Source organism: Penaeus japonicus, unplaced genomic scaffold, assembly GCF_977035675.1.
Source record: "Penaeus japonicus unplaced genomic scaffold, GWHDUDI00000001_assembly GWHDUDI00000014, whole genome shotgun sequence".
Taxonomy (NCBI): domain Eukaryota; kingdom Metazoa; phylum Arthropoda; class Malacostraca; order Decapoda; family Penaeidae; genus Penaeus; species Penaeus japonicus.
This window is the reverse complement of record NW_028234416.1, coordinates 19,049,760-19,077,259: the sequence shown is the minus strand read 5'-3', so window position 1 is coordinate 19,077,259 and position 27,500 is coordinate 19,049,760. Positions and strand designations below refer to the sequence as shown.

Here is a 27,500-nt window from a genome sequence, read left to right as displayed (position 1 = left end):
TCACGGCGGATCCCTTAGCTCTGTAGCATCTGTTCTGGTGGATGAATTTAGCGAGTGTAAAAACAATCAGAATTTGAGCGAGGGAACAGAGACGGGGATTCGGGTACTATTTCCATGAGCAATTATTCTCTCTCTTTTTTTTTAACATGATTGGAATTGAACTTATGTCTTTCGTGAATGCATATTATATGTTATTAAACTGTTGGGTTGATGACTTGCGAAAATGTTATTTAGTATCCTGCCTTTATATGATACTTTTATCGAATAGACTAATAGTAATAGTCTGAGTCTATGTATGTTATATGAATTGTACTGTATTTGCTACCGGCATTGCGTAACTCGGTAGATCCTCCTACAAAGAAAGTATGCTTTTATAAACTGAAAAATCATCAAATATAAAACAGAGTCCACTCAAATACAAGGAAAAGTTTGGAATAACCCCCTCCAAGGCAAAGGATGAGCAAATATGGCGAAATCCTCATAGAACCCCAAACGACTTTCGAAAATCCCGCGGCAGCGGTGTCCGCGATGACGTCATCTTCCGCCATGATGGGATTGCATTATACAAACTAGTCCCTCTAATAAATCCATTTTTTCTTCTATATAATTGCTCTCCAGGTATTCTGCTATTAAAATAAACAATGTAAGTTAGTTTTCGAGGCGGATGAGAGCAAAAAATTATATCCAAAAGGGATAAATCGAGCGTAGCAATACTCTCATGTGGTCTACATATTTACGGTCCTTTGAAGGGAGTCTCTGTAACAAGCAAGATGTCCGACAAATACGATCATCAAAAGTGAGTGATTTCCGACCCTTTTCTGGCCTTCCGGGGCTTTTTCGTGAGTGGAGATGAGAGAAGAGATGTGAATCAATATTGCTAGAGATACGAAAAGAGCCTCCGAGTGGGGATTTAGGCGCAAAAAGAGATTTAAAAGTGGAGACTGAGGGTTTGGGTCGTGTAATGGCGGCCGGAGGTAGGGCGATCAGCTGGACTTCTTATTTATTTCCATTTAATGCCGGTTTTTAAAGGTCTTGAAACCCCGGAGGTGAATTCGGTGCAGTTGCTTGGTCTATTTCTTGTGAGATTCTTTTTTGGAGTGGAAAGGATTTTTTTTATTGTGGGGAAGTGATTTTTACCCTCGAGTGACAGAAACGTGTATTAGTTAGTCATTTATTATATTGATAAATTTTGCTCTCCATCCCAGCTTTTACTCAATAGGATGCTTTCTTAGTACATTTCCCACACGAAGTACCTCGAGATAATGATAGAATTTTAGTACTGACCCGAAAGTCAAGAAGAAAAGTTTGACGTTAATACATGAGAGCATTTCACGACCGAAAATGAAATATATTAAAAAAAAAGGCATTTTGGCACATCCAATCTGTCAGTTTATTCTCATGATATCCTCCATCTGTCTGGTGGCAGTGGGAAATCGGCCATTGTGAATGAAGCCTGTGGGAAATTTTCCTCAATGGAGTGGCTAGCATGGGCCACCTGTGATGCAATAGTCATGGGAGATGGGGCTTCCCTCTCCAACTGGAGGCTGTGTGTGCATCCTTAGGACGTAGATCATTTTCCCTGTTTTTTATTTTTATTTTTGTTATTTTTTGTCCCTCTTGATTTTGGTATTTGTATTTTCACCGTGGAAGGAATTTTTTTTTCTCTTCCTGATGCCGTGGGGAAATTGGGTTGTATAGGGGTTTTTAGGGATTTGGTTTGGTTGAAGCCCGAGATTATGATAAGGTGGAACGGATAGTTTCAATTATAATATTTACTTCTTTTTTTTTCTTTTTAGCTCCTATTACCATGTGTCCTTTGCGAATTATACAGGATAGTGCGGCACAAGTTGCCCCAGACAGTAAAGGTGTAGTTCATGTCTTCTTTTTGATGAAAATAAATAAAAAAGGATGTATGGTTATTGTATTTTCAGTAATTGTTTGAGTAAGAGTAGGAAAAATATGAAGCCAGAGATGTATTGCATCATCTGTTGATCAATTACCAGCTTGTTTAAGCAATGACCAGTTTTGTGGTTTGATATTTAGGAATTATTGCATAGTGAAAGTTTTTAGCCAACTGTTCTGAAAAGCATAGCAGGAAGAAACATTATAGTCTTCGTTTTGCGCGGCAAAAAAAATTTCTGTACGTTACTCCCCGAGTCTTGAGATGCCTCACCTCCATTCTTACACAGAGGATAAGTAGTAGGGAATGACCAGTGACCACAACTATCTATACCACGGGATTTAATTGAACTTTCCTCTTTTTTTTAAGCATTTCGAGACGGGCATTTTTTGTGAGGTCGGATCTCATTTATACACTGCCTTATTTTGGTTCAGTATCCAAGCTAGTAATTCCCTCAGTTGAGGAACTAATGCATCATACCAAATGGTGAGACCCATTCTAGAATTCATTAATTTCAAATATTCTGGTTGGTCTAGGATCTTGATGTTTGAACATGGTGTGCAAAACCTCCACTAAGCATTTTTAGACATAGGAGTGATTCCTAATTTGATAATAAATTGCCAGGGAGATCTACAAGCTCTCTTTTGACACAGTGTACATGGAGGTATGTTAATCATTGCTGGAATGTAGAGTATAGAGGCTATGGCATCAATTAATAATAATCTTTATGCCTGGAAATGTTCTATATATAACCTCTGTTTATCTATATCTGTGTTCCTAGTTTCACAATTGAAGAATTTCCTTGGACAGTCATGGGCCAGTGTTGTTTCTTGGCCATGATTGTGTTGTTTTATTCTTCATCAGTTATGAATCATTGCAATACAATTTGGCACAAATGCACAATCATTCTGCCTTGAGCTGGATCTGTTATTGGCAAATTTATTGATTGTCTGGATAATCAGCTGAGAAGGGTTCATAGATGTTTTAAGGAGAGGATTTGCTCATTTAAATGCTCACTTTTGGGAAAGTCCATGTGTACCCATTGATGATGGGATATGAACTGTCCACTTTTTTTTTCAACACAGAAGATTATACAAGTGCTTAATAACCAAGGAGGCCTACCTGACCAACTTTTTACTCTCCATTAGTTTTAGGGGAAAAAGATGTACTGCTTAATTACTTTAACCCTCTCTGGACAGGTGGTACACTACGGTACCGCGCATTCAAGGCCCGTTCGCTGGGTGACGCCATATGGCGTCGTTTATTTAACTGATTTAAGCCTATGCCTTCGAGAGCCCCGGCATTGTAACATGCAAGGCTGGAATGCCCCCGTCGTGACTGGGTTAAGTTATTGCTAGCCAGGTTCGGCAACTAGTTTGACTCCGTGGTTACAAAGCCCTTGTGGAACTATATCTGGAAAAAGAAAAAAACTGGACTCTGCATTTATACATGCACTCGTATTGTTAGTCGGTTAATTCCTAGAGCTTTGAGAAGCTTAAGCCAACTCTTGGGTCTCTTACAAAACATAATGTTGATAATACATACTGTAGATCAGCCTTTGTGTTGGAATATGTAGTTTACAGTAATTCATATTTCAGGTTTAATTTGGCCTAAGGGATTTGTATAGTAGACTTTGTCTTTATTGATTTTTGGACATTATTGGCATAACCACTTCATAATGTAGTGTAGACCCACCTAACATATTTTTGACTGTTGAGGTACCAAGGATGACCATAGCATTTACATTTAGAAGATCTGGCTCTTTGTTTTGTTGGTAAATTGCTCATAACTACAAAGGAAAGCATCATATTTTAATGAAACAATAGCTGTAGCTGTGGTGCTTTCATCCAGTATTTGCAAATTTTGAAGGATGGAGAAAGTCAGATATGTATATCCCCTATTGAAGGATGGCTATAGTATTTATTTTTTATTTATTTTTTCATTCATTTCTTAATGTATGACAGCTGTACATGTGACCTGTAGTATTTAGATGTAATTTTAAAGAATTTAAATGTATCTGTGTCTATTATTTATCCTGTGTAACAATGTACTCCTTGCATGCTGGAAGATAACCAATGTTTGCAGTCACAGATGATCAAATGTATTTTAACTTGTTTCTTTACAAATAGTTAATTTAGACCTTTTTAATTTTTTTACTTTTAGTACTTGTAATTGGCAAAAGCAGTGTTGATATGTGACTTTTTAAAGAAAATTTTCTAAGACATTTTTTCTTCCCTACAGGGATGAAGAAATCAGGTAAAGAGGGCCCTAACATTAAAGTGTATATTAAGTAGATATTGTTTGCTTCATTTTTTCTTGATATGATATAGAAAATATGATTGTTTTTCTTGCATTTGTTTTATATGGAGATGTAGTGATATACTAATGATATTCTACTGGAATAGTGTATGGTAATTTTATATTTCTTGCATGATTAAAACTTTGCCATTAGTAACATTAATTTAATGCAATGTTAGTTTTGAAAATGTTTAATTAAACATAATTTCTAATAATTATCAGCTGAGAAAGTACCAATTCATGACATGTGACGTACCTCAGGAAATGTTTTTTAAAATTTAGAATAGATGTGATACTAAATATTTATTCTGGTACAAGTTACTGTTGCACCTGCAGTGATTTGAGTGATGAACATGGCCTACAAGCTTTCAGAACTCTGCCAAAAGCCCACAAACATCAACCATGTATATTCTGGCAATGTAGAGCTTATTTGGTTCCATTATTAATGAGAGATTGCAAGGGAGGTTTACAAGCTCTATCAGAATAAATGTGCAGATGGTTTGATGGCATTTACTGGAGTGATGGAAATGTGTAGGGCATAGTGTTTGCTGGAATTGCTGATGGTACAATGGTTTAGTTTGATCTTAATTTCTTTTAGGCCATCATTGATCAATAGAAGTTTGAAGTGAAATTGCATTTAACACTAGCCTCCAAAAAAATCATGTCTTGCAAGCATTTAGTTTGGGGTCCTCCGTTACTTGCGAAATGGACAGAAGTGGAAAAAGGATTCCAACCTACTTACAGAGTGCATCTATAACCTTTTATCCAAGTTTTTGTAAATAATCTGTGTAGAAGATATAATTGTGAGAGAATAATATTACTTTAATACAGTTATTTGCATAAAATCGTAGGAAGCCAAATGGGGAATTAAGTGTCTTTTTGCTTTATGGCCTCCAACCTGTGATTCACAGTACCAATATTGCACAGGTCTGTTTTAGCCACAGCTTATGCAAAACATACACCAGTGTGAGTCCAGATAACAGTTCCTTTTTTGAAATGTTCAATATGTGTTATTTGTGTGTGGTGGGAATGAGACGTGACTAATTTTTTTTCATTGCATGAAATGGAATTCTATTAACACTACAGTGGAATACTAGTGCACAGCTATGTTAGTCATTATGGCAATCACAAAGTGATGAGTGCAGTAGATAACTACGCTGTTTTTAAGTTTATACATAGTTTTAAAGTAAATTTCACAATTTTATTTAATCAGAGAGGCTTAGACAATATATAATCTCACCGATCTTAAGTTACTATAAGTGGCTTCCCTTAAAGTATTTATAATATTGGACTGTTGTGTGTCAAGCATTTTGCATTTTAGGAGTCCAATCATGTTTATTCATGAATAATAAATGTAAAGATGAGTGTCAATAGAAGCTGTTTTTAAGCTTCCGATGTATGATTATAATTTTTTCCCCTAGACCACATGAAATATATAAATGTAAAATAGTGCACTAGTTAACCCCAAATTTAGTTTAAGTAAAAAATTTTCATGATGGTTACATAAATGAGGCAAGCTTGTTGCAATCTGCTTACAGGATTGAAAGTATGTCCAAAGAATGCAATGACTTCATTCTATTAATATTTTGCATACTTGAATGTCTAAAAATAGCTTAGGTTCATACTTGAGCAAGGAGTAAAAAGACTACAGTTGCTCAAGGTCACTAGAGACTAACTGCAATCTATATTACATCAGTAGAAATTACTTTGGAAATTTTTGATTGTAAGATGGTTCTTTTTATTCCATTCATTGTTTTGTTAAACCAATAATTGAGAATTTTTATTTACTATATCTTTAATATAGTCTAGTTGCTCAACATGTTGCCAGTCTTTTGTAGGTGTTTATAATTCCAATTTTGTGCCTTGTTTCTCACTAGTTTGTTTTGTTTTTGTTTTTCCTGTATTCTAAGAAAAAATTATATTAAGAATGATTATATGTGGATACTATATTGACATCTGATATTTGATATACTATTATGCATAGTTTGTTCTCTTGATTTTTCTGCATCAATATGAAAAAATCTGGTCCACATCAAGGACTTCAGTGAAAAATATGCCTACATTTACTATTGTTACATTTAAGGATTTTTTTTTTCATTATCTGACATATCGTTTTCCCCTTTCTACAGGGATGGGGACTCAAGGTAATTACTTATTTTGTTTTAAACTAACAATTTTTTTAATGGCTTTTATAGAGTGGCTCAACTGATTTTTGTTTTGACGTGTTGGTTAATTGTGAAAAGTATGTTTACATGCAAATACATTATATATGTTTATATATATGTGTATATGTATGTATATTATATATATATTTATTTATATATAAATATATATAAATATAATTATGAAATGTAAAATATTGTAATATCTGATTCGCAATTTGCTTCACTGATATAATTTACAAACATCTAGAGCATGATGATTATCTGAATTTTTATTAAGGCTGCAAATTATTTAAGTAGTGTAGGATGCAATCTAGAATAAGGCTCTTGCATGTAGGACTTGAAATGTTCATGTTTACAATTTTCATACAAGTAAAAAAATATAAAAAAATTAAAGGAAATGGGATAATTGTTCTGACAAGACTTTCTTGTTCATAAATTGATAGCTACTTACAGTTTGTTTGCCATTTTTTGTGGTGTGTGATGTGCTTTAGTTCAGTAATTTGTGATGTACATCTGGGAGTTAAATCCTTTTGTTTAATTGATTTATTCATTTATTTATCATTTTGCTTCATGACAATCTAGAAATATTTTCCCCATGTCTCACGTGCATTGGTTTCCCTTTTTGGTATTCATGTCGTCTAATTCTTTTCTTTGATTATTATTAAAAAGTATTTGATTGATTCTTTCTTGTGGTTTTAATAAGATTTAGAAGTGTAGCCATCTTAGGAGCTTAACTGCAACATCTGCAACATGCAACAGGATTTTTGTGTAAAACTAAACATTTGATGTACTTGATTTATTTCCTTGACAATAGAATAAAAACAAATTTATTTCCTGTTTTTGTGAAAGATCTATTTTACTTCAGATTTGCAGTTATCCTAAGCTGGTTAAGGAAGCTTTCAGAAGATGATATTCTCTTGATGTATAACTAATTTATCATCACTTCCAGGGATGAAGAGTGGGGAACTGGTGGAGGCAGTGGCGGTGGAAACAATGATAACAAGGATTATGATGGCCCAGCCGGTATGGACGTTGATGGTGTCATCGAGTCCACATGGACTGAGGTAATTGTGATGGCACTCTAGGTTTTTATTGATGATCTGACCTATTATTGGGTTTCTCCCCACTATTTTTTTTCCCCCAACCAGATTTCATGTTAAAAAGCATTTAATTATCAGTTCAGGGAATGTAAAATAATTGTGTTGGTATATTTCTGAATTTCCAGCATAGTGCCTCGGAATGATGGAAATGGATATTTACAAGATTATTCTTCGTAATTAAAAGGTCAAAGAGTTAACTTCTTCTTTTTTTCTTTCAGGTCGCCACAAGCTTTGATGACATGAACCTCAATGAATCTTTACTCAGAGGTATCTATGCCTATGGTTTTGAGAAACCTTCAGCCATCCAGCAACGTGCCATTATGCCTTGTATCAAGGGCCACGATGCCATTGCCCAGGCTCAGTCTGGTACTGGCAAGACTGCTACTTTCTCCATTGCAATCCTTCAGAGGATTGACTCCAAATCCCAAGAAACCCAGGCCCTCATCCTGGCCCCTACCCGAGAATTGGCCCAGCAGGTAAGCAAGGAGATGGGCTTTGTGGTATACTTACCTTTGTGTCTAATCTCTCTTAGTGATCCACTTTATCTAAAATATCTTACTTGCGATGTTTAATTCCATAGCTAATCTAATGCTATGAATGAATTGCCTACAGATTCAGAAGGTGGTGCTCGCTCTTGGCGACTACATGAATGTATCTTGCCATGCCTGTATTGGTGGCACAAATCTCCGTGAGGACATGCGTCGCCTTGAGATGGGTGTCCAGATCATTGTAGGTACTCCAGGTCGAGTGTACGACATGATCAATCGCCGAGTCTTACGTAAGTTTTTAGCGCTTTTCTTTGAATTAGGAATAGTAATGTATACCAATACTAAATGCTGGTGTTTAATATTTTCTTGGATTTTTTTTTTTTACTTGTAACTGCAATTTAGATACATTGAGTACCTTCTGCTTTTTCATATTTTTGTCTTTCATGGCACAAAATACAATCATCCCAAATAGTTTGATTACTTACATAGTGTACACGCTTGGAATTTCCATACAGCATCTATTTGAGAGTGATCTGGATCCTGTATTCTGGTCATAGCATGTAATGGTGCAAGAGCAAAGTCTGCCAAAAAATTTATCAGGCAATTTGCTTTGATGGAAAAATTGTAGACGACATTTAATGTAAAAGTAAATAAAGTCTGTCAACTTTAACCCATTCACGCTGGGGCTATTCCGGCTCTAAACGGTCGGAATGCTGGGGTTTTCGAACGCATAAGCCTAACACCTCGAGATTCTTGGGTGCACCAGCCGTGAGCGAGCGCTGACCTTGACCAAATATCTTGTTGCTGGTGTCTGACCCAAAAACCATTGAACGTGATAGCAAGTCAACCGGCGCGAATGGGTTAAAGTCCAAAATAACGTAACCTCAGTTTCTGGCAAAGGCTAATTTAGTTTGAGCTTGTTTTGACACTAGAAAATGTCTTGTTATCAAATAGTTACTGGAATGGAACATCAAAACTGATAATGTTACCCCTTACAAAAGAGTGTGGATTTGGATGATCTACAAGAAAATGTGTAAATAAATTAATGAGCCAGTTTGTATAACAAACATTTATATTTTTAAAGATGTGGAAAACTTAATGCAGGGGTTGGATGTGGGTGATGATAGTTAAGATTGAATCGAAGCCACCCCCACACACAAATCACTGTGATAGTAGGAGGCATAGGGATAGAGGGGGAGATGGCCCATAGTAACCTTGAGGCTGGAGGAATGATGCCAGACAGTACCAGATCAACTAGTTCACACTTCATACAACCTGTTCACCAAAAGAGGTGGGAAATTGGCCCACCATTTTTACGAGCTATTGCTTAGTATTTAATTTAATTATATATTTATCAGGACAGGGCAGTATTTAAGTGTTACTGCAGTTGAGTTCTTTTATACATTGTTTTTTAGTATCTTTCAATGTAAGTACTTGAATCATTCCAGACCCCAAGAACATCAAGATGTTCGTTCTTGACGAGGCTGATGAGATGTTGTCACGTGGTTTCAAGGACCAGATCTACGATGTCTTCCGGTTCCTCCCCAACGATGTGCAGGTTGTGTTGCTCTCTGCCACCATGCCTTCTGATGTCATGGACGTGACCACCAAGTTCATGCGTAACCCAATCACCATCTTAGTCAAGAAGGAGGAACTGACCCTTGAAGGTTTGTTGGTCTTTACAGAAGTTTTGAGCCAATATCTTTTTTCCTTTCTCAGAATTAGAATTTCAAAAAAAGGAAAGAATTAGCATATATAAATTTGTGAGGCTTGCCATAAATATGGTAATAAGAAAAAGAACACATTTTATTACACTTTTACTTATTAGCTTAATTCAGTAGTTGATGTACATGGAATTAAATTGAAAATGTCCTAAAGCTAAAAACTAGAAGACCATTAGGAATAAAGTTTAAAGATGTATGCAAAAGTCAATGGGTACAATGACTTGGAACCTTGATGTAACTACCACAAATAGAGGAAGTCAACTCTTTTGTTGCGCCAGTGGGCTGATTCTCATGATTTTTCCAGGTATCAAGCAATTCTACGTGAATGTTGAGAAGGAAGACTGGAAACTGGAGACCCTGTGTGATCTGTACGAGACCCTTACCATCACCCAAGCTGTAATCTTCTGTAACACCCGAAGGAAGGTAGATTGGCTTACCGACAAGATGCACCAGCGTGACTTCACAGTGTCTGCTATGGTATGGAGAGGCATTTTATTTGTGGTTAATTCAAATTAGGTGAAAAAGTGGGCATGCTCTAAAATTGATGATTTTTAAAATCATTGAAGGATTTGACACATTTTCAAAATAAGGATTAACTGGTATTTTGGTACTCATGTAATTCTTATGATATTAAGGTCCTATTGAGACTCATTACCAGCTTTGTGCATAATTTCAGCACGGTGACATGGACCAGAAAGAGCGTGATGTCATTATGCGTGAGTTCCGCTCTGGCTCATCCCGTGTCCTGATCACAACTGACTTATTGGCCCGTGGTATCGATGTCCAGCAGGTTTCCCTTGTCATTAACTATGACCTTCCTACGAACAGGGAAAACTACATTCATAGGTAAGTACGGTGGAAAGCCATTTCTGTTTGGGCTTTGAACTAGTTAATGAAAAGCTAGCATGGGACACCAAGTAGGTTAGAAGAAATATATGGAAATAGGACAGTACTTCGTATTTTTATATTGAGAGAATATTTAGGAACTGCAGTTATGTACTTTAGAGAACATGTAGTCTGTATATGTATGATTTTCACTCGCCATACAAGCAGGGGGTAAGGGGGATGGTGAGAAAGTAAATATACATAGTTATGTGTCATGGTCCATTTGTAGAAAATATGAGATTGGATATTAATAGAAAACCCAAATATCAGTTGAAAGTGTACAAGACTTAATTTTATTAATTTACTTTGTAAAGAAATTTTGATCTAATGAGTTCATATCTCCAATCTTAATTTTTCATAAGAAACGGCCAAGTACATCATACATACTCGTCATGTGGGCCCATGGCCCTTCTATGATCCCACCCTACATTATTTTGTACATCATAAATTTACCCTGTTATATTTTATAAATCACACATTCACATATTTTGTCACTGTCTTTTGCAGAGAATATTCTTTATCATATTTTAAAGGGTGCTTTGATTAGGCTATCTGGCCTGTACATATGGTGTACTCCCATTACTTACATCGGGCCTGCTCCAGACAACAAATTTGTTTAATTGATTGGAATGCACTCAGCCCAGTCCTTGTTGTTTGTCTATCTTGAGGCAAATTGAGTATAATGCTCATCATTGTCATTATCCTTTCCTGAATAAATTGGGTGCAATATCATTAGGTTTGATTATTTATATATATATATATATATATATATATATATATATATATATATATATATATATATATATAATATATAAATAAAATAAATAAATAAATAAAAATAAATAAAAGGTATGGGAAAGTAAAGTATAAATTTTCTAAAATGCCCTGTGATTGTGATAATAGATAACTTTTTATTTTTATTTTTTCATTATTATTTAACATATAAGCAGATAGATTTTTTATTTCTTGGTAATAGTTGTGAATTATTTGGTAATTAAAAAACATCTAATCTGAACATGGCTCCAAAGGTGGGCTTTTTCCCCACGTTCAAGATCATTGTGACGACAGTCAAGTTCTCTTGTGGCAAGGAGATTGGCCCTTTTTATTTCTTTGCTGCTGCTCTCCTTTATACCTCAATTGATTATTCTTTCCTTGGATTTCTCTGCCATGTCCCCAATGGTTTCACTTCTATTAAATGCATACAGCTTCTTTTGTACATTGCAAGTTTGCACTTCATGGCTATAGAGATTTTACACAGCTCTTTGAAGTTTCATGATCTTTACTGTAATTTGCTTCTTGTAAAGATAACACTTGGTGCATGAAAGCGCAATAAACCTTTTTTTTCTTTTTTTTTTTTTTCTTTTTCCCTCTCTCCCTCTCTCTCTCTCTCTCTCTCTCGTTTGTAGGATGAAGTGTTCCCAACCACTAATTTTTGCCATTGTTAAGCTTGCTTTAGGAATAAGCCATCAGTGTTGATTTTTACTTGGTGTTAACCATGAAAGTTTTGCCTTGTGATATTAACAGTTGGTCGTGCATGTTTTCATTTTGTTAAAAAAAAAAAAAAAAAAAAAAAAAAAAAGTATTTATAAATATCTACCCATTTATACTTTTTGTGAAGGTTATGAAACCAAAACTGCTTGCCTAATCATAAGTTTATTGTGTAAACACCACCCAGATTCAGCTGCTCCTAATAGATGGTTTAGTCATACTTGCACTCCCATTTACCAAAGTACTTTTATGATCCCTAAAAATCCATGAATGGTTTTTATTTGCTCAGTTTTAAAGTTCTGCAATTACCTTGAAGCAAGACATCCATTTGCTTCTTTGCATAAAATCTACAAAACTTAAAACCAGGTACACTACTTGATAATATTTATTGTAAAAATCTGTAAAACAGGTTAGGCTTTACCACCACTTAAATATATACTGCAAAATATTAATCCAAGGATAAACAGTCCCTGCATGTTGAAGTGGTAGTATTTTTTTTATTTCTTGTATAATTTATTTCAAATTTGAAGAAGGATCAAAATGTGGATACAGGTAGGCCAAACAACTTACATGACTTCAAATTTGATGTCTATTTGCATGGATTCTCCTTACAAGTTTTTGCTTGTACCTATTTTCACTTAGGAGTACATTTGGAGGCATAATGGTCTATGCACTTGCACCATTTGTTAGACTTTGACTTCCTTGGCCTTTGATAGGTGATTCTCTCTTGATAAATTGTATTTAGATGAGGGCCAGTTATATTTTGAAGAGTTGTTTGTAAATTAATATATGATCTTATTTCTTAAACATCCCTCGCAGAGTCAAAGACTCTTGGTTCAAGATACTTTACTTCTGCATTAATCAGTCATTTTATTTTTGTAGAACTGCTTTTCTTTAGTAATTCCAATATAACTGGGGATTTGGAGTGGGGGGTGGTGGGACTAATTTAAGTTATGCTTCATCCAAAGTATAATCCAGATAGTTCCAAGATTTTTGATGTTGCTCATTAAGGCAAAGTGAACTTGGAGTGCCTAAGAAATATCCCAGATTTATGTATTCAGCTTTTAACAGAATTTAAAAAGCTAACTCTCGACTTCCTCCACAGGATTGGTCGTGGTGGACGATTCGGTCGAAAGGGTGTAGCCATTAATTTTGTGACTGCTGACGATGCTAGAATTCTCCAGGACATTGAAGAACACTACCGAACCTCCATTGAAGAGATGCCCATGAATGTTGCGGATTTGATTTAAACTAGGTGAGAGACTAGCAACAATAAGGCCTCGGTTATTGTTGCTCCGACCTGCGCTGTGTTTTGACGCCATTTGTGCACGCTGCCTACCCCCATTGAGAGCTGGCATCGTGATCTACTTGAGAGCTTGGACGCATCTGATCTGAGTCTTGTACAGTGTCCGAGCCCTGTCTGAACAGTGTCTCCTGGGATCCCCATATCAGCCTACCACTAGAGCTTGTGGTTCCAGGTGGACATATTATATTGCCTGTATATTGTGAATATTCAGGTATTTTCCATGGTTTCCAGAAGTAGCTAGTTTTAGTTATAAGAGTTGAAGGGGCTTGAGCCCTTTTATTTTTAATTTGTGGAAAACTTTCATACATAATTGTGAATTTAGATAAACTAGAGGGTTTAGGCATCAGAACCGCTCTTAGGAAGCGGCGGCAGCCTGTCCACCCCTCAGCCAACCTTCCTCTCTCCTCTCCTCTGTCTTCCTCCTTTTCCTCTCCTTCCTCCTCCTCCTCCTCCCCTCCCTCTTCTTCCATTTCCTCCTCCTCCTCTCCCTCACCCTCTTCTCTTCTTTCAATGCTATATGTCTCTCTCTGTTTTCATGTCGTCAATGATGATACCAGCCTTTTACATATTCCTTCGTCTTGTGTTTGCTTTAAGCATGGGAATTGAACACGGTTATCATTTTAATTACACCTATAATAAGTCAGAAGATAAGATTAATTTTTTCAGCAATATTGTCACTGTATCCTGCATCTCTTTTATTTGTCAAAGAAAAATAGTATTAGGTATATGGCACGGATATTATATCCAAAAAAGGCGCCGGCGGAAATCTTTGTTTATGCTGTATGAAACCTCTTGGTGTATTTATTAATAAAACTTGTAAACACCACATCAGGACCCTTTCATTGTTTATCACATTGGGAAGGGGAAAAACTTGGAGGTAATGTAAACTTAAATTCATTTCTGTATTTGCAGGTCATGATGCTGTGATACACGGTCAATAAAGCACCAAGTCACAATATTTGTCTAATTATCTATTACCTTTTATTATTGTTATACTTTCAACAGGTTTGGTGCAGTAATGTGGACTATAATTGCTGTCAATATTATAGGCAATTTGGCCTTTGCTATAAGTGGAGAACCCTAAAATCAGAGAGCAAGAATGTAGCAGAAAATTGTGGACTTGTAATTGTTCCTTTCAAAATTTCATGTACCCTACTTTTATTACTGAAGATCCTTTTTAAACAAGTTAATTTTGTATGTTCGCATATTGTGCATTAATGTTGTTCAGGAATCAAAATTGTATTGTAATATGTGTGCAGGAAAAGTAGAAAACAAAACTGAGCTAGCTTTTGGGTCTACATGACACCCTGTAATGGCATTTGTGTGTGAATTGAAAGTAGAAATGTATAATCCGGAAAACCGATTTCAGTTACTCATAATTACTGTAGGATTCGTTTCAACTGTACATTGTCCATTTAATGCTCCAGATTTATTACTAATCAGTTGTAGTTAGTCACAAGCACAAAATTTTGTAATTTTACTTGCACATATGCAAAACTTATTTTATTAATTACCAGCACTTTAAATTCATTGTGAAGTTATGAATAAAGAATACTGCCATATCTGTTATTTATCTATAAAAGGGACTCCCTGTATTGACAAACCAGGCCAGTTGATTTTAATTAAAAAGATTATTCTCTAAATTATTAAACTGGCATATTTGAACAAATTCTGAACCTGTTTTCGGCACACTTAAGATGAAAGTCCATGGAGACAAAATACTGACATTTGCTACAAGAGACATGAAGTCTGTCTAAATAGCTTTCATAGTTATAGACTTGTGGTGTAAAGACCATAAGAGTGACATTGAAAAAACATGCAAGTAATTCAGAAACGCCAGTGGCCGAAGTGGTTGTAAAGGAATGTGATGACCACAGAAACATTGAATACAAACAAACTATGAAGTCTGCAGTAGAGGACAAATGTCAGTAATTGAACTGCCAAATTCTATACATATTTTACACAACCACCTGAATTTGATATCCATATCCCACAATAAAAAATAGTTCGTGGGAAACCACAACAGGTAACCAACGGAATTTTTAAAGATAAAAATGCAAAGCTAAATATCTTAATTAGTGGTCCAAGGTTGGTGCTTAATTGTACTGACGTAGCATTTTTTATCAATAGTACAAATTGATTATTGAAGTCATATGGGATAAATAAAACGGGAGACGGGATTTTGATAATGGCCGACGAGCCTAAACCTCGCTTCTAAGGTGTCATCCGAACGGGCGAGCATTGCTTGGTTAATTTTGCTTGATGTGTTGGGAAGGGAGAAACCACAAGCAAAGTTTCGTCCGTAATAGCAAAGCTTTGTCCAAAGTTTCTAGATTTTTTTATACGTCACACCGAACAAAGTTTGCCAAGCAAGGCTTGTCCGCCCGGACGCGGCCTAAGCATTATTACCAGGTACAATCTTGAGCAGAATCAGCAGGCAAACTATAACCACTACGGAGTACGTGTTTTGTTTCTGCACGGGAGACCGTGGGCTGGTATTTTGATGGCTTACCCAGGATCCAAAGACCTAGAGTTGACCCGTGGTTTCCTCATTCATAATGTCATCTCCGCACTTTTCCCACTCCCTATCTTCCAAACATGTGATTTGGAACACGATTTGGTAATAATGTATACCAACACGGGCACTGAACCTCGTGTTGACTAGACTGTATAGACGAGGGATTACTTCCTGTTAATAAGATTCTGGATACGGTTAAATAACTCATGATTAGGAGATTACACTTTGACAAAATACAAGGTCTATTAAAAAGAAAAGCTAACCAGTAATTGTGAAGGCACGTAGTGTAGGTGTTAAGGACCAAAACTATCTCTTGATACTAATCCTTGGAAAGTTGTTTTGAAGAAAATTCTGTGAAACTTAGCAAACATACATATTACAAAAAGCGTTATAATGTCACTGAAAAGTTACTTGGAATTTTATTCTGTCACGCATTATTTTCTCACGAAATGATTGAGCCATTATAAGAAAAATAAATAAACTGAAAAGAAAGTGATTTGTTTTTGGGGCATTCTAGTTACATTAAAGGAGAGTCACAAACAAAGGCTGCGGATTGAAGCGACACTTGATGTATCATCTGCTATTCCACAGTCAGGTATGGTCAGTCAAAACGTGATCCAGTTATACAAAGAGCGAGGGAGGGAAATGATATAGAAACTAGAGATGATGTAAAAAGCAATATGAAAAGAAAAACTCAGCCAGGGCCAAGACATGGTAGGGGGACGAATTAATTAATCCGTTCACTCCAGCTGTTTGTGCAAAGCGCTTGGCCATCCCTCTGGGGAACGCTATTAGAAACCTGGTCCTGTCTTCGGCATACAGCAGCCAGTGGATGTGACGAGTCGCGCACTCTATTAATATTATATTATCTTTGAAAATCTAGCGACCCTTTTGTAATTTACCGTACTGAATGGCGGTTCAAGGATATAATAAATTGCTGTATAGATCCTGCATTAGCTCAATGCAGTGGAGTACACTCTTTGTAAAGGAAGTAATGTGGTTTTATGGGATGATTGTAGATTTTTGTAGGTTTCGCATTCTTACTCGTACGATAAACGTTTTTTATATTTACTTAATGTTTAATAGTCTAGATCCTCTGTCGTTGATCGTAGCAGACTTTACAGCGCCTATAGTGGTCTCTCCCTGTTCTCTTCTACCGGTGTACTGAGCTGCCCTGGAGACGACGCTCTGGTGTCATATTGTAACACCAGTGTGGGTATACTTGGCCGGAGAACCCAAAGCGTGTTGGCATGTTTATAATTATCATTATCGCTACCCCTGTGCCCATTATCCGTCAATGCTACATATCCACTCCCAGCAAAGAAAATACAATCTGAGCGCCGCTCCTCGCACGACATGGACGGTCTTACCATCGTTGCCAAAATCATTTAAATCATGGTATGCCATACCCCCCCCCCCCCCGAAGGAATGACCACTGATGCCATGGCGTGTGCGACGATCGGAATTAACGGGTTAAGGGAAGAGAAAAGAAGGTACTGACATTTGCTCGGACTACCTAAACTTTTAAATGGACTTGGCAAAGAGATTAGGAAATAATAGTCGCTCATCAGTCCAACCACTTCTCGGACAAGAGCGATACAGCACTCAGTCGGATAAAGCGTCGAAAATAGTTAGTCGGTTTAATGCCGCCACAAGCAAGGCTGTGCGCATAACTACTTTACATTAACGTAGACATACCGGCTTAGAGCACGTAATTTTAGATGATAATTGTGGGAATATTTTCCCTTATCTACACGCTTATAGCAGTCTTCGCAGTGTCACAGATTCAGCACTCATATCAAATGAAAGATGATTCAATTGTTATCATCGACAGAATCTCCAGATCCATGAGTAATGGCAGTATATGCAAGCAGCCTTTCAATGAGGTATGCTACAATACTCACATTTTTGCTTAGTGCATTTATAAGAGTGAATCTGAAAAAAAATGCGTTATCAACACAGCTTCTGAAGTGAAGTAAAAAATAATTACATATAATAATTATTCAATAGTTATTAAAATATAACATACTAATACATTGTAAAAAAATGTAAATGAAAAGGAACAAAAGTATACAAATCACAAAACCCTACGTTACAAAACAGACATATTGTGATGAACATGACACCAAATTGTGTATGTAATTCGTCTATGATATTAATGAACCCCATTGTGTACAGTTCGTCCTAAAGATCCAAACTCCATTTCAAATTGTCATTTCAATTAAGAAATCACTTAGACCTACTGGTGACATCATTACCAGATTAGACTTGGTAAGGCCCTAAGCCATATAAAACTGGGAGGCCCCCTTGTGAAAAAAAAGTTGCATCGGGGAGTTTCGTAAAAAAAAAAAAAAAAAAAAAAAAAAAAAAAAATTGAACTATCACAAAACATTCCCTTCAGCAAAGATCGCGTACCACAGGTCCTCGAGCTTCGGGATAGAACTTCGAACAAACAGAGCATTGGATTCTGCTACAGGAATTTTCAGGGGATTTGATTTTACCAGTGACCAAGACTGACGGAACTAAAGCGCAACTGTTCGACGGATGAGATACCCTACATCGTCCATTTTAATTCATGTGAGACAGGCAGAAGAGGCATTGTCACGATTAGAGTCTGGTGTTTTGTTATGTGTATGTGTTTGTGAGAATGTTTATGTGCGTGCTTGTATGTTTGTGTCTTCTTGTGTGAATGTCATTTGTCTGTGATTATTTTGTATGTTTATACCCCAGATGAAGAATGAACATTTCATTACAGCACTCTCTCTCTCGTTTTCTCTCTCTCTCTCTCGTTTTCTCTCTCACTCTCGTTCTCTCTCTCTCTCTCTCTTTCTTTCTCTTTCTCTCTCTCTCTCTCTCTCTCCCTCTCTCTCTTTTTTTTTACACCTTTATTTATATTTACATGGTAGATACATACAATTAAGTAATTACATTTACAGGCTAAAGAAGTAGTAGCTAGCTGCGTTCTATCTAAAAGCCTAACCAGTTTTATACATATAACATAAAATCACTTTATGATTTTAACCAAATATTTATACTGCATTTGAATCTTTGTAGTGAGTAGGTAGCTAAATTTATATTTACTGATATGAATGTGTTCCACAATTTAGAATATTTCGGAAGAAATTGTCTCTGGTAGTGAGATATATAACACCGTGGTCCTTCTAATGCTGCTGGAACTTGTTCCACGGATCTAGTGGTTCGTTCTGGCCGCCGCATTGGAAGTCTCAGAGGCTGAAGATGAGGCACATGCATCTCCTGGATCTTGAACATTGTTGCAAGGCCTGCCACATCTCTTCGGTGTTGCAGACTGTCCAGTTTTGGGTTGAATTCCGTGCCATCAAAAAGCCACTTTGTTCTGTCTTGGACTCTGTTCAGAAGGTGATATGGTTACTAGCAGCTCCTCACCAAGCAAGAGAGGAGTACTCCATACAGGATCTGATTTGTGCTTTGTATAATATGTCAGTTCCTTTACCATCCAATAGCCAAGCAATTCTTCTTAGCGAAGTTAATTTCCTGGATGCTTTCCTGGCTATTTCTTCGATGTGTGTCTTGAAAGTTAGTTTTTTGTCGTATGTGATGCCCAGGATCTCAATTTAATTTTGTTGTTGCATCGTTTTTCCATTAAATTTTACTTTTAACTGGCTGCTGGATCTTGACACCACCATAAACTGTATTTTTTGGGGAGCAAACTTAACTTTCCACTTAACACCCCAAGCTGCAATGTCCTTCATTACAGAGTTAACATGTAATTCAGTTGCATTTTCTTCTCCTGGATTTTAGGTGACAGATATAGTGCCGTCATCCACAAAAGCGCGGGCTTCTGGAATGAGATAGAGAAGATCATTTATGAAGATGTTCCACATCATTGGTCCTAAGACACTGCCTTGTGGAACTCCTGCTTTGATGTGGTAGAGAGGCGATTCTTTGCCATTCAAGACTACTTTGAGGTGTCTGTCACTGAGATATCTTTGTAGTAGTGCTAGCACATCTCCCACTGCAAGTGCTTTGATTTTTTTTCTAGTAGCCCTCTATGCCACACTTTATCAAATGCTCCCTTAATGTCTAGAGCAATAATGGCAGTATGGCGACCCGTATCTAGGGCGCGGCTCCAGTCTGATGACATGAGTAAGTGGAGGTCTGCAGCTGAACGTTGTTTCCGGAATCCAAATTGGCGTGAGCACAAGAGGTGATTCCGTTTTCTGTGGTCCGATATACGGGATGATATTATCTTTTCCAGGACTTTGCTCACTGATGACAGCAAAGACACAGGTCGATAATTTTTAACTTCCGACTTGCTTCCCTTTTTTATGTATTGGAATAACATTACTGGTTTTCCATATATGTGGCCATTCTTTTGCTGAGAGGCAGTTGTTATAGATCCTGGTAAGTGGCAGCGAGATCTCCTTGGCACATCTTCGAAGGAGTCGAGGACTAATCCCGTCTGGCCCTACAGCCTTCTTTTCGTCAAGTCCAATCAATATATTGTAAACTTCTGATTGAGATGTCTTTATTGTTGGCATTTCGTCCCGTGCCATTTGTGGCAATTTTATTGTTTGTTGTTGATTGTTAGAATGTTTCATCTTGTCTGCAAAATGTTGAGCAAGATTTATTTTGTCTTCAGTATTTATTGCCATTTTACCATTCTGGGCCATAAGTGGGGGAATAGTACTGTCTCTTAGGTCTCCTTGCTTATCTTTGATGATGTTCCACCATAATCTGCTGCCAATACACCCTTCTTCTAGTTTCTTTTTTGTGTTTCTTTCCCACATGGCAATTGCCCATTTCTGAGTATTTTCTATGTGCTTTGTAGCATTTTTATTTAAAAGCTTGTTTCTGTGTGTTGGTCTCCGTTTATACTTTCGCCAAGCTTTATATTTTTTATCAGATGCTTCTTTGCATCTGCGTCCAAACCATGGCTGGTCGGATGTTTTTGTGGTCTGTGTTGTATGGGGCACAAACTCTTCAATTAAACTCGCTACTATTTTATTAAAGCTTATGACTTGGTGGTTGACATTTCCTTGAATGATATGGTCCCAGTTAAATCGTGCCAGAGATGTTTTTATGGCAGTCCAATTTGCAGAATCCCACTTCCATAGTGTGCGAGTGCAATTCTCCTCCCTGACCTTCATCTTGATCTTGGTCAATAGTGCCAAGTGATCAGAGGAGCCAACATACCCCAAAGGTGCAGCTTATTAAGTGTGGAGTTAAGTCGGTGACCACCGGATCAAGTGATGATCCTGATTGGTGGGTGGGGAAATCTAAATGGTTGTTTAAGTCATATACCGCCAGTAAGGTGTCGATGGCAGTTTGTATTCTATTTTGGTTCAGGTCTCCGATGACTAATACATGCTGACGGTTATTGCTAGTCATTAGTCTATCAAGGTTTTCCATTATTAAGTTTATGAGCACTGGCCCTTGAGATGGAGGACGGTAACAACCAAGGCATAGTGTTCCATGTCCTTGTGCATCAATAATGTTAAATAACAATATCTCCAGAATTTCGGGTATGTCGCAGTCGATTATCTGGAGTTGAAGGTTTTCTCTATAACATAGGGCTACTCCACCGCCCTGCGTGTTGCGATCTTTTCTTGCCCAGTTCGAGAAGCCAGGAATCTTTGCATAGTTAGGGGCAACTTTGTCGTCTGAAAATGTTTCTACAACAAAGACAATATCAGCATTATTTTTATCACAAACTGGTGGGTGAGTTCTCCTACGTTAGTATGGAAGCCTCTTATATTTGCTGATATTATTTTAATCATGCTACGTTGCATGTCTCTGTTGTTGGGCCACATTTTGGAAGTGTACTTGTGGATGTACTTTCACACTATGGTGGGGATGTATCTGGGTGTTGTAGTTTTGGTAGGGATAATATATACCAACGTGTTCTTGAGGAAGAACTCGCTGTTGCCAGGTATTGAACTGATGTATTTGGGCCGATTGTACTGCAGACAAAGTCTCCAGTGCACTGAGCCGGACAGTGTTAATCAAATCTTGGTTGCGTTTGTCAGCGATTCTCTCGCGACAACGGTCTGAGGTGTGGTATCTTTTATTGCAATAATCGCAAAATTGTTGTTTTGGGCACTGATCCTTAGGATGTCCTTGACGATGACACAATTGGCACTTCACTTCGTTCCTGGAATGTTGATTACGTTGTTCTTGTCGTGCCGTGCCTGGTTTTGTGTTACGTCTCTGTTCCTGCTGTGCTTTGAAGTGATTTGTCTGCTTCGTTCTGTGTTGATTGTGTGTTTGGTTTCGTGAAGTCTGAATTCCTTTAATTTGATGTTGTGGGCGTCTATATGCGTCACTTTCAGAATTCACACTCTAATTTCTTTGTTTGCTCAGATGCCCACTATATGTATTGTTCCTCATTCTCTTCAATATGTCTTTCCCATTCCTGGTCAATTTTGTTGGCACGAGCCATGCAAGCAATTGACTTCTGTTGGTCTGGGTTGAGATGAGTGTGTCAATGATGGAGAGAGCATCTACTATGATGTTTCGTTTTTCTGGCAGATCTCTCATTACATTTTGAAAGCGGGATAACTGTGCTTTCGTAGATGTTAACTCCGATTGCAGTTGCCTGACTAGAGTTTGGAGCTGTTCTCTGGAAAGAGGTTCTAGGTCGTCAGCTTCTTCTTGGATTAACCCCTTCACTCCGAGCAGTAGAAAACGCTCCTCGCGCCGTATCCGAGCTGCCGGCGCGCGCCAAATTTTAAACGTCGCTACTGAATATGACAAGTTTTAAGCCAAAACCTCTACAAGTTTATAGCCAAAACCTCAACATAATCATCATGTGTTATATATCAAAATATGCATAGTTAACCTCTTCCCCCATATGCATGAGACAAGTTATTTACATGGGTTGGGAGGAAGATGGAAAGAGTGACCTTGGTGGGAGGCCTCACTCAGATGACCAAAGAAAACGATTGAAATAGTATGGTAAACTAATCATAATATGTTTTATATTTTTACATAATGTTCCATAAATAAATAATAAAATGATTGCCAGCAGGGCCCATCAATGCCTCTCCTGGTATAAGCAAATCCCACTCTTATGTAATAAATTATTAATAATGAAAGTCAAGTAATATATCGTATCATATCCGACCTCTATTCTGAAAGATCTCGTACAGTATCCGGAAGAAAGAAAACGCAATTCCACCAGAACTGAGCCATGACGCAGTATGCGCGTCCTCGGATTTGACGCGAGCGCTGCGATGACGCAGTATACGCGTCATCGTGTCGAAGGGGTTAAAGAGTCCGCTGCATCTACATCAGAACTTGCAGCTCTATATTCATAGAATGTAACTGGATCAGTTATTCCAGTTAGAGCCCTGAGGTGTCCAGTCTTCTCACAGTTGTAGCTAGTGTCTTCCCTGAGACATCTTACGTGACAAGAATTAGGACAATTCCCTATGAGGCATTTCTTGTCAGACTCGGGCAGAGACTTCTTGCCACAGATTGAACACCAGTTGCCCGGTCTGAATCCAGGGAGTCCACTTGGCCTTTCGATCTATTGTTGTTTGTCATCCTCTTCATCCAAGGATATTTAACACAAAATTGCAGAGCGAAATTATATAAACAAAATATAAACAATTTCTTATTTTTATTGTTATTATTTTTAGAATTCGTGTAATAAGCAAAATTACAGGAATATATGAACTTATATAATTCACAGAATGAAGTAGGCATACAATGCATCAATTATACAGTGATTATTAACTATACAGCTTGTATCTCTATGTAATATAAACATTTACAGACGATAAATTTCAATTCTGCCTACGTTTCACGTACTCATAGGACCTAGAGTTTTAACCACCTAGTTCCTCGTTCCATGGAATTTCGCTGCCAAGATGGACTCGCAGGTTGACGTGAAAACTTCCCTTTCGGGAACCTGATCCTACACCTATCAGTGGCAGGGGGAGAGTCTGCCTTATTCCCTATACCTGATCAGAAATAGAAAATATATTTTGTAGGATCGTTTTGCCTTACCCTGTCCAGCATTGATTCATATCCATCTAAATGGACCCCTTTGTAGATTTACCCGCAGGGTTCATTACATCAACTTGCATGAACAAATGGGACTCTGCGGCAGAGGAGATATATATGTATAAAGAGCAATCAAGTGCAAACAATTGGACAAGGCCGTCATAACGACCGTTACGACCAGGCTGAGGGAGAGAGAGGTCAAGCGGTCAAATGTCAACGAACTTTTGATATGATGTTGTTTATACAAATGTACAATTTTTAAAGTCGTCCAGTACGTAGCTTAGTATATTATGTTACCATTTGCTTCTTTGGACATTTATAGATAAATATACAAAAAATAATCCAGAAGCTTAATTTATAACAAGGTGAAAATATTGAAAAAAGTTTAAACAGCAGGAGCTCTGACGATCGTCTTGACGATCTCTCTCTCTTTCTCTTCCTCTCTCTCTCTCTTTCTCTCTCTTTCTCTCTCTTTCTTTCTCTCTCTCTCTCTCTCTCTCTCTCTCTCTCTCTCTCTCTCTCTCTCTCTCTCTCTCTCTCTCTCTCTCTCTCTCTCTCTCTCTCTCTCTCCTCCTCTCCTCTCCCTCTCCCTCTCCCTCTCCCTCCCCCTCCTCTCCCTCTCCCTCTCCCTCTCCCTCTCCCTCTCCCTCTCCCTCTCCCTCTCCCTCTCCCTCTCCCTCTCCCTCTCCCTCTCTCTCTCTCTTATTAATAATGCGGTGGCGCCATCTTTTAGTAATCAACGCATTTAAAATTGATAATATCTGAGGTACTTTCAATCGTACAGGGTAAGAAAAAAGCGACATAATTATTGTGGACAACAAAGTGGCAGGGACAGTTAGACAGGAATGATATAAAATCTAACAACAACCCCACACACAAAAACATTATATGTATATATATATATATATATATATATATATATATATAAATATGATATACATTTATATTATACATATATATATATATATGTATATATACTATGTATATATATATGGAATATATAAAAATTATACATTATGTATATTTACAAATTGGAATATATACTCTATATATATATATATATATATATATATATATATATACATATATATATTTATAAATATATAATATATGTATATATGTATATATATACTTTCTATATATATAAATATATATGTATAATATATGTTTGTATATATATATATATATATATATATATTATATATATATATATATATATATATACATATATATAATTATATATTATATATATATATATATATATATATATATATATATTGTATATATATATCATATATGTATATATATATATTATAATATATATATATATATATATATGTATATATTATATATATATTTCTATATATATAAATATATATGTATATATATGTATGTATATATATATACTTATAATATATATAATATATATATATTATATATATATATATATATATATATCATATATATAATATATATATGAACCATAGGGGGGGGGGAGGAGAGAGAGAGAGAGAGAGAGAGAGAGAGAGAGAGGAGAGAGATGAGAAGGAGAGGGGTGGGGGGGAAGAGAGAGAGAGAGAAGAGAGAGAGAGATATAAGAGAGAGGAAGAGAGGGGGGGGGGGAGAAAGAGAGGGAGAGAGAGAGAGAGAGAGAGAAATAGAGATAATGAGAGAAAGAAAGAGAAAGAGGGGGGGGGATGGAGGAGGGATAGAGGAGAATGAGGTGGAGGTGTGAGAGTGAGAGAGGGTGGGGGAGGATGATATAGTGGAGGAGAGGAGGAAGGAGAGATGAGGGGGGGGGGTGGGGAGGGTCGGGAAAAGGAGGGGGAGGGAGGATGGTGGAGGAGGAGGAGGAGTAGTGGAGGAGGTGGGCGGTGAGTGGGGGGGAGGTAAAGTAGGCAGGGCACGAGAGAGGGGGGGGCAGGAAAAAGTAGGAGTGAGAAGAGAGTGAGAAGATGAGAGAGGAGAGATGAGAGAGAGGGTGTATGGAGATATGAGGACGAGAGAGGAGAGAGAGAGAGAGAGTGAGAGTGAGTTGAGAGAGAGAGAGAAGAGATGAGAGAGAGAATGAAAGAGGAAGAAAGAGAAAAAAAAAAATGATATATGAAAAAAGAAAAGAAGAGTGTAATAAAAGGAAAAAAAAATCAATTATGTGGAGAGGAATACATGTATATATATTTTTTTTGGTATTATATATATATATTTGTATATATATACATATATAAATATATATATATATATAATTATTGATTGAGTATGATATATTCATATATATATGTGATTTGTAGTTTTAGTGAGTTTATGTTATATATATATATATAAATATATATATTATATATTTTATATGTTATGGTATATATATGTATTTGTATTTATATATTTTATTTAATATATATTTTATATATATTATATATATATATTGCATGTGGTTATTATAGTTAATATATATTGATATATATATATATATGGATATATATATATCATCGTAAATGTATATATATTATAAGTGATATATTTGATATATATTTGGATATATAATATCATATTATATATATAAGTATATATATCTATATGCATATAGTATATGTATATATAGTAGATATAAGTATACATATGTATAAATTTATATATATATATATATATGATTGATATATATATTTATATTATTATTTATATATTATGTGTGGGTGTGGTGTGTGTCGCATGTGTGTAGTGTGTGTGTGTGTGTATGTGTACATTTATATATATATGCATGAGAGATATATATTTCTATATTATATATTATTATTTATAGATATATTATCTATAGATATGTATGTATGTATATATATGGTTTATATATGATGTACAATAATATTTATCGATAAGTCATTTGTTTATACATAGATAATAGATATTTATATATATTATATATATATATATTTTTATATTATATATAATTATATATAATGTGTGGTGTAGTGTGTTGTGTGTGGGTGTGTGTGTGTGTGTGGGGTGTGTGTATATATAAATTTGTACATATATTTATATATATATTGTTATAGTGATAGAGTTATATATATATATAAGTTATATACATATGATACATTTAGATATTTATTTAAGTTTTATATATAATTTATATAAATTATATATATTATATATACAGATAAACATATATATATATATATAGATATATATATATATAATATAATATATATAGATTTTAATTATATATATATATAAGTTGTATCTTATATAGTATATTTTATATAGTTATATAATTATTTATTATATATAGAGTGTCATATTTATATATATATATATATTTCTATATATATATATTAATTTATAATAAATGATATATATGTATATATATATATATATATATATATTTATATGTTTATATATGTATATATATATGTATGTATTGTACATATATATGGGTATAATATATATACATGTATATTATATATATTTATATTATATTATATATTTATATTAATATATAATATATATATATTATATATTATTTATATATATATATATTTTTATATTATTATATATTTCATATGTATATTTATATATATATATATAGTTATTATATATATTTTTATATATATTATTATATTCTATATACTTTTAGTATTATATTATATA

At 35.8% G+C, this 27,500-nt stretch overlaps 1 protein-coding gene across 6 annotated transcripts; it reads left to right on the top strand.

Moving 5' to 3' along the window:
- Nucleotides 1-751: 751 nt before the first annotated feature.
- LOC122243748 (eukaryotic translation initiation factor 4A) lies at nt 752-14,310 on the top strand. 6 transcript variants are annotated; one of them, XM_043001423.2, is made up of 11 exons: nt 752-796; nt 4,142-4,156; nt 6,328-6,342; nt 7,313-7,427; nt 7,682-7,939; nt 8,076-8,241; nt 9,400-9,618; nt 9,980-10,152; nt 10,352-10,521; nt 13,154-13,303; nt 14,267-14,310. In XM_043001423.2, the coding sequence occupies exons 1-10, from the start codon at nt 771-773 to the stop codon at nt 13,296-13,298; spliced, it is 1,302 nt and encodes a 433-aa protein (XP_042857357.1). In that variant the 5' UTR covers nt 752-770; the 3' UTR covers nt 13,299-13,303; nt 14,267-14,310. The 6 variants fall into 6 exon arrangements, with proteins under 6 accessions (XP_042857357.1, XP_042857356.1, XP_086400168.1 ...); XM_043001422.2 differs by lacking the exon at nt 14,267-14,310 and having other exon boundaries at nt 13,154-14,180; XM_086544042.1 differs by lacking the exon at nt 14,267-14,310 and having other exon boundaries at nt 4,142-4,181; nt 13,154-14,180.
- Nucleotides 14,311-27,500: the final 13,190 nt, after the last annotated feature.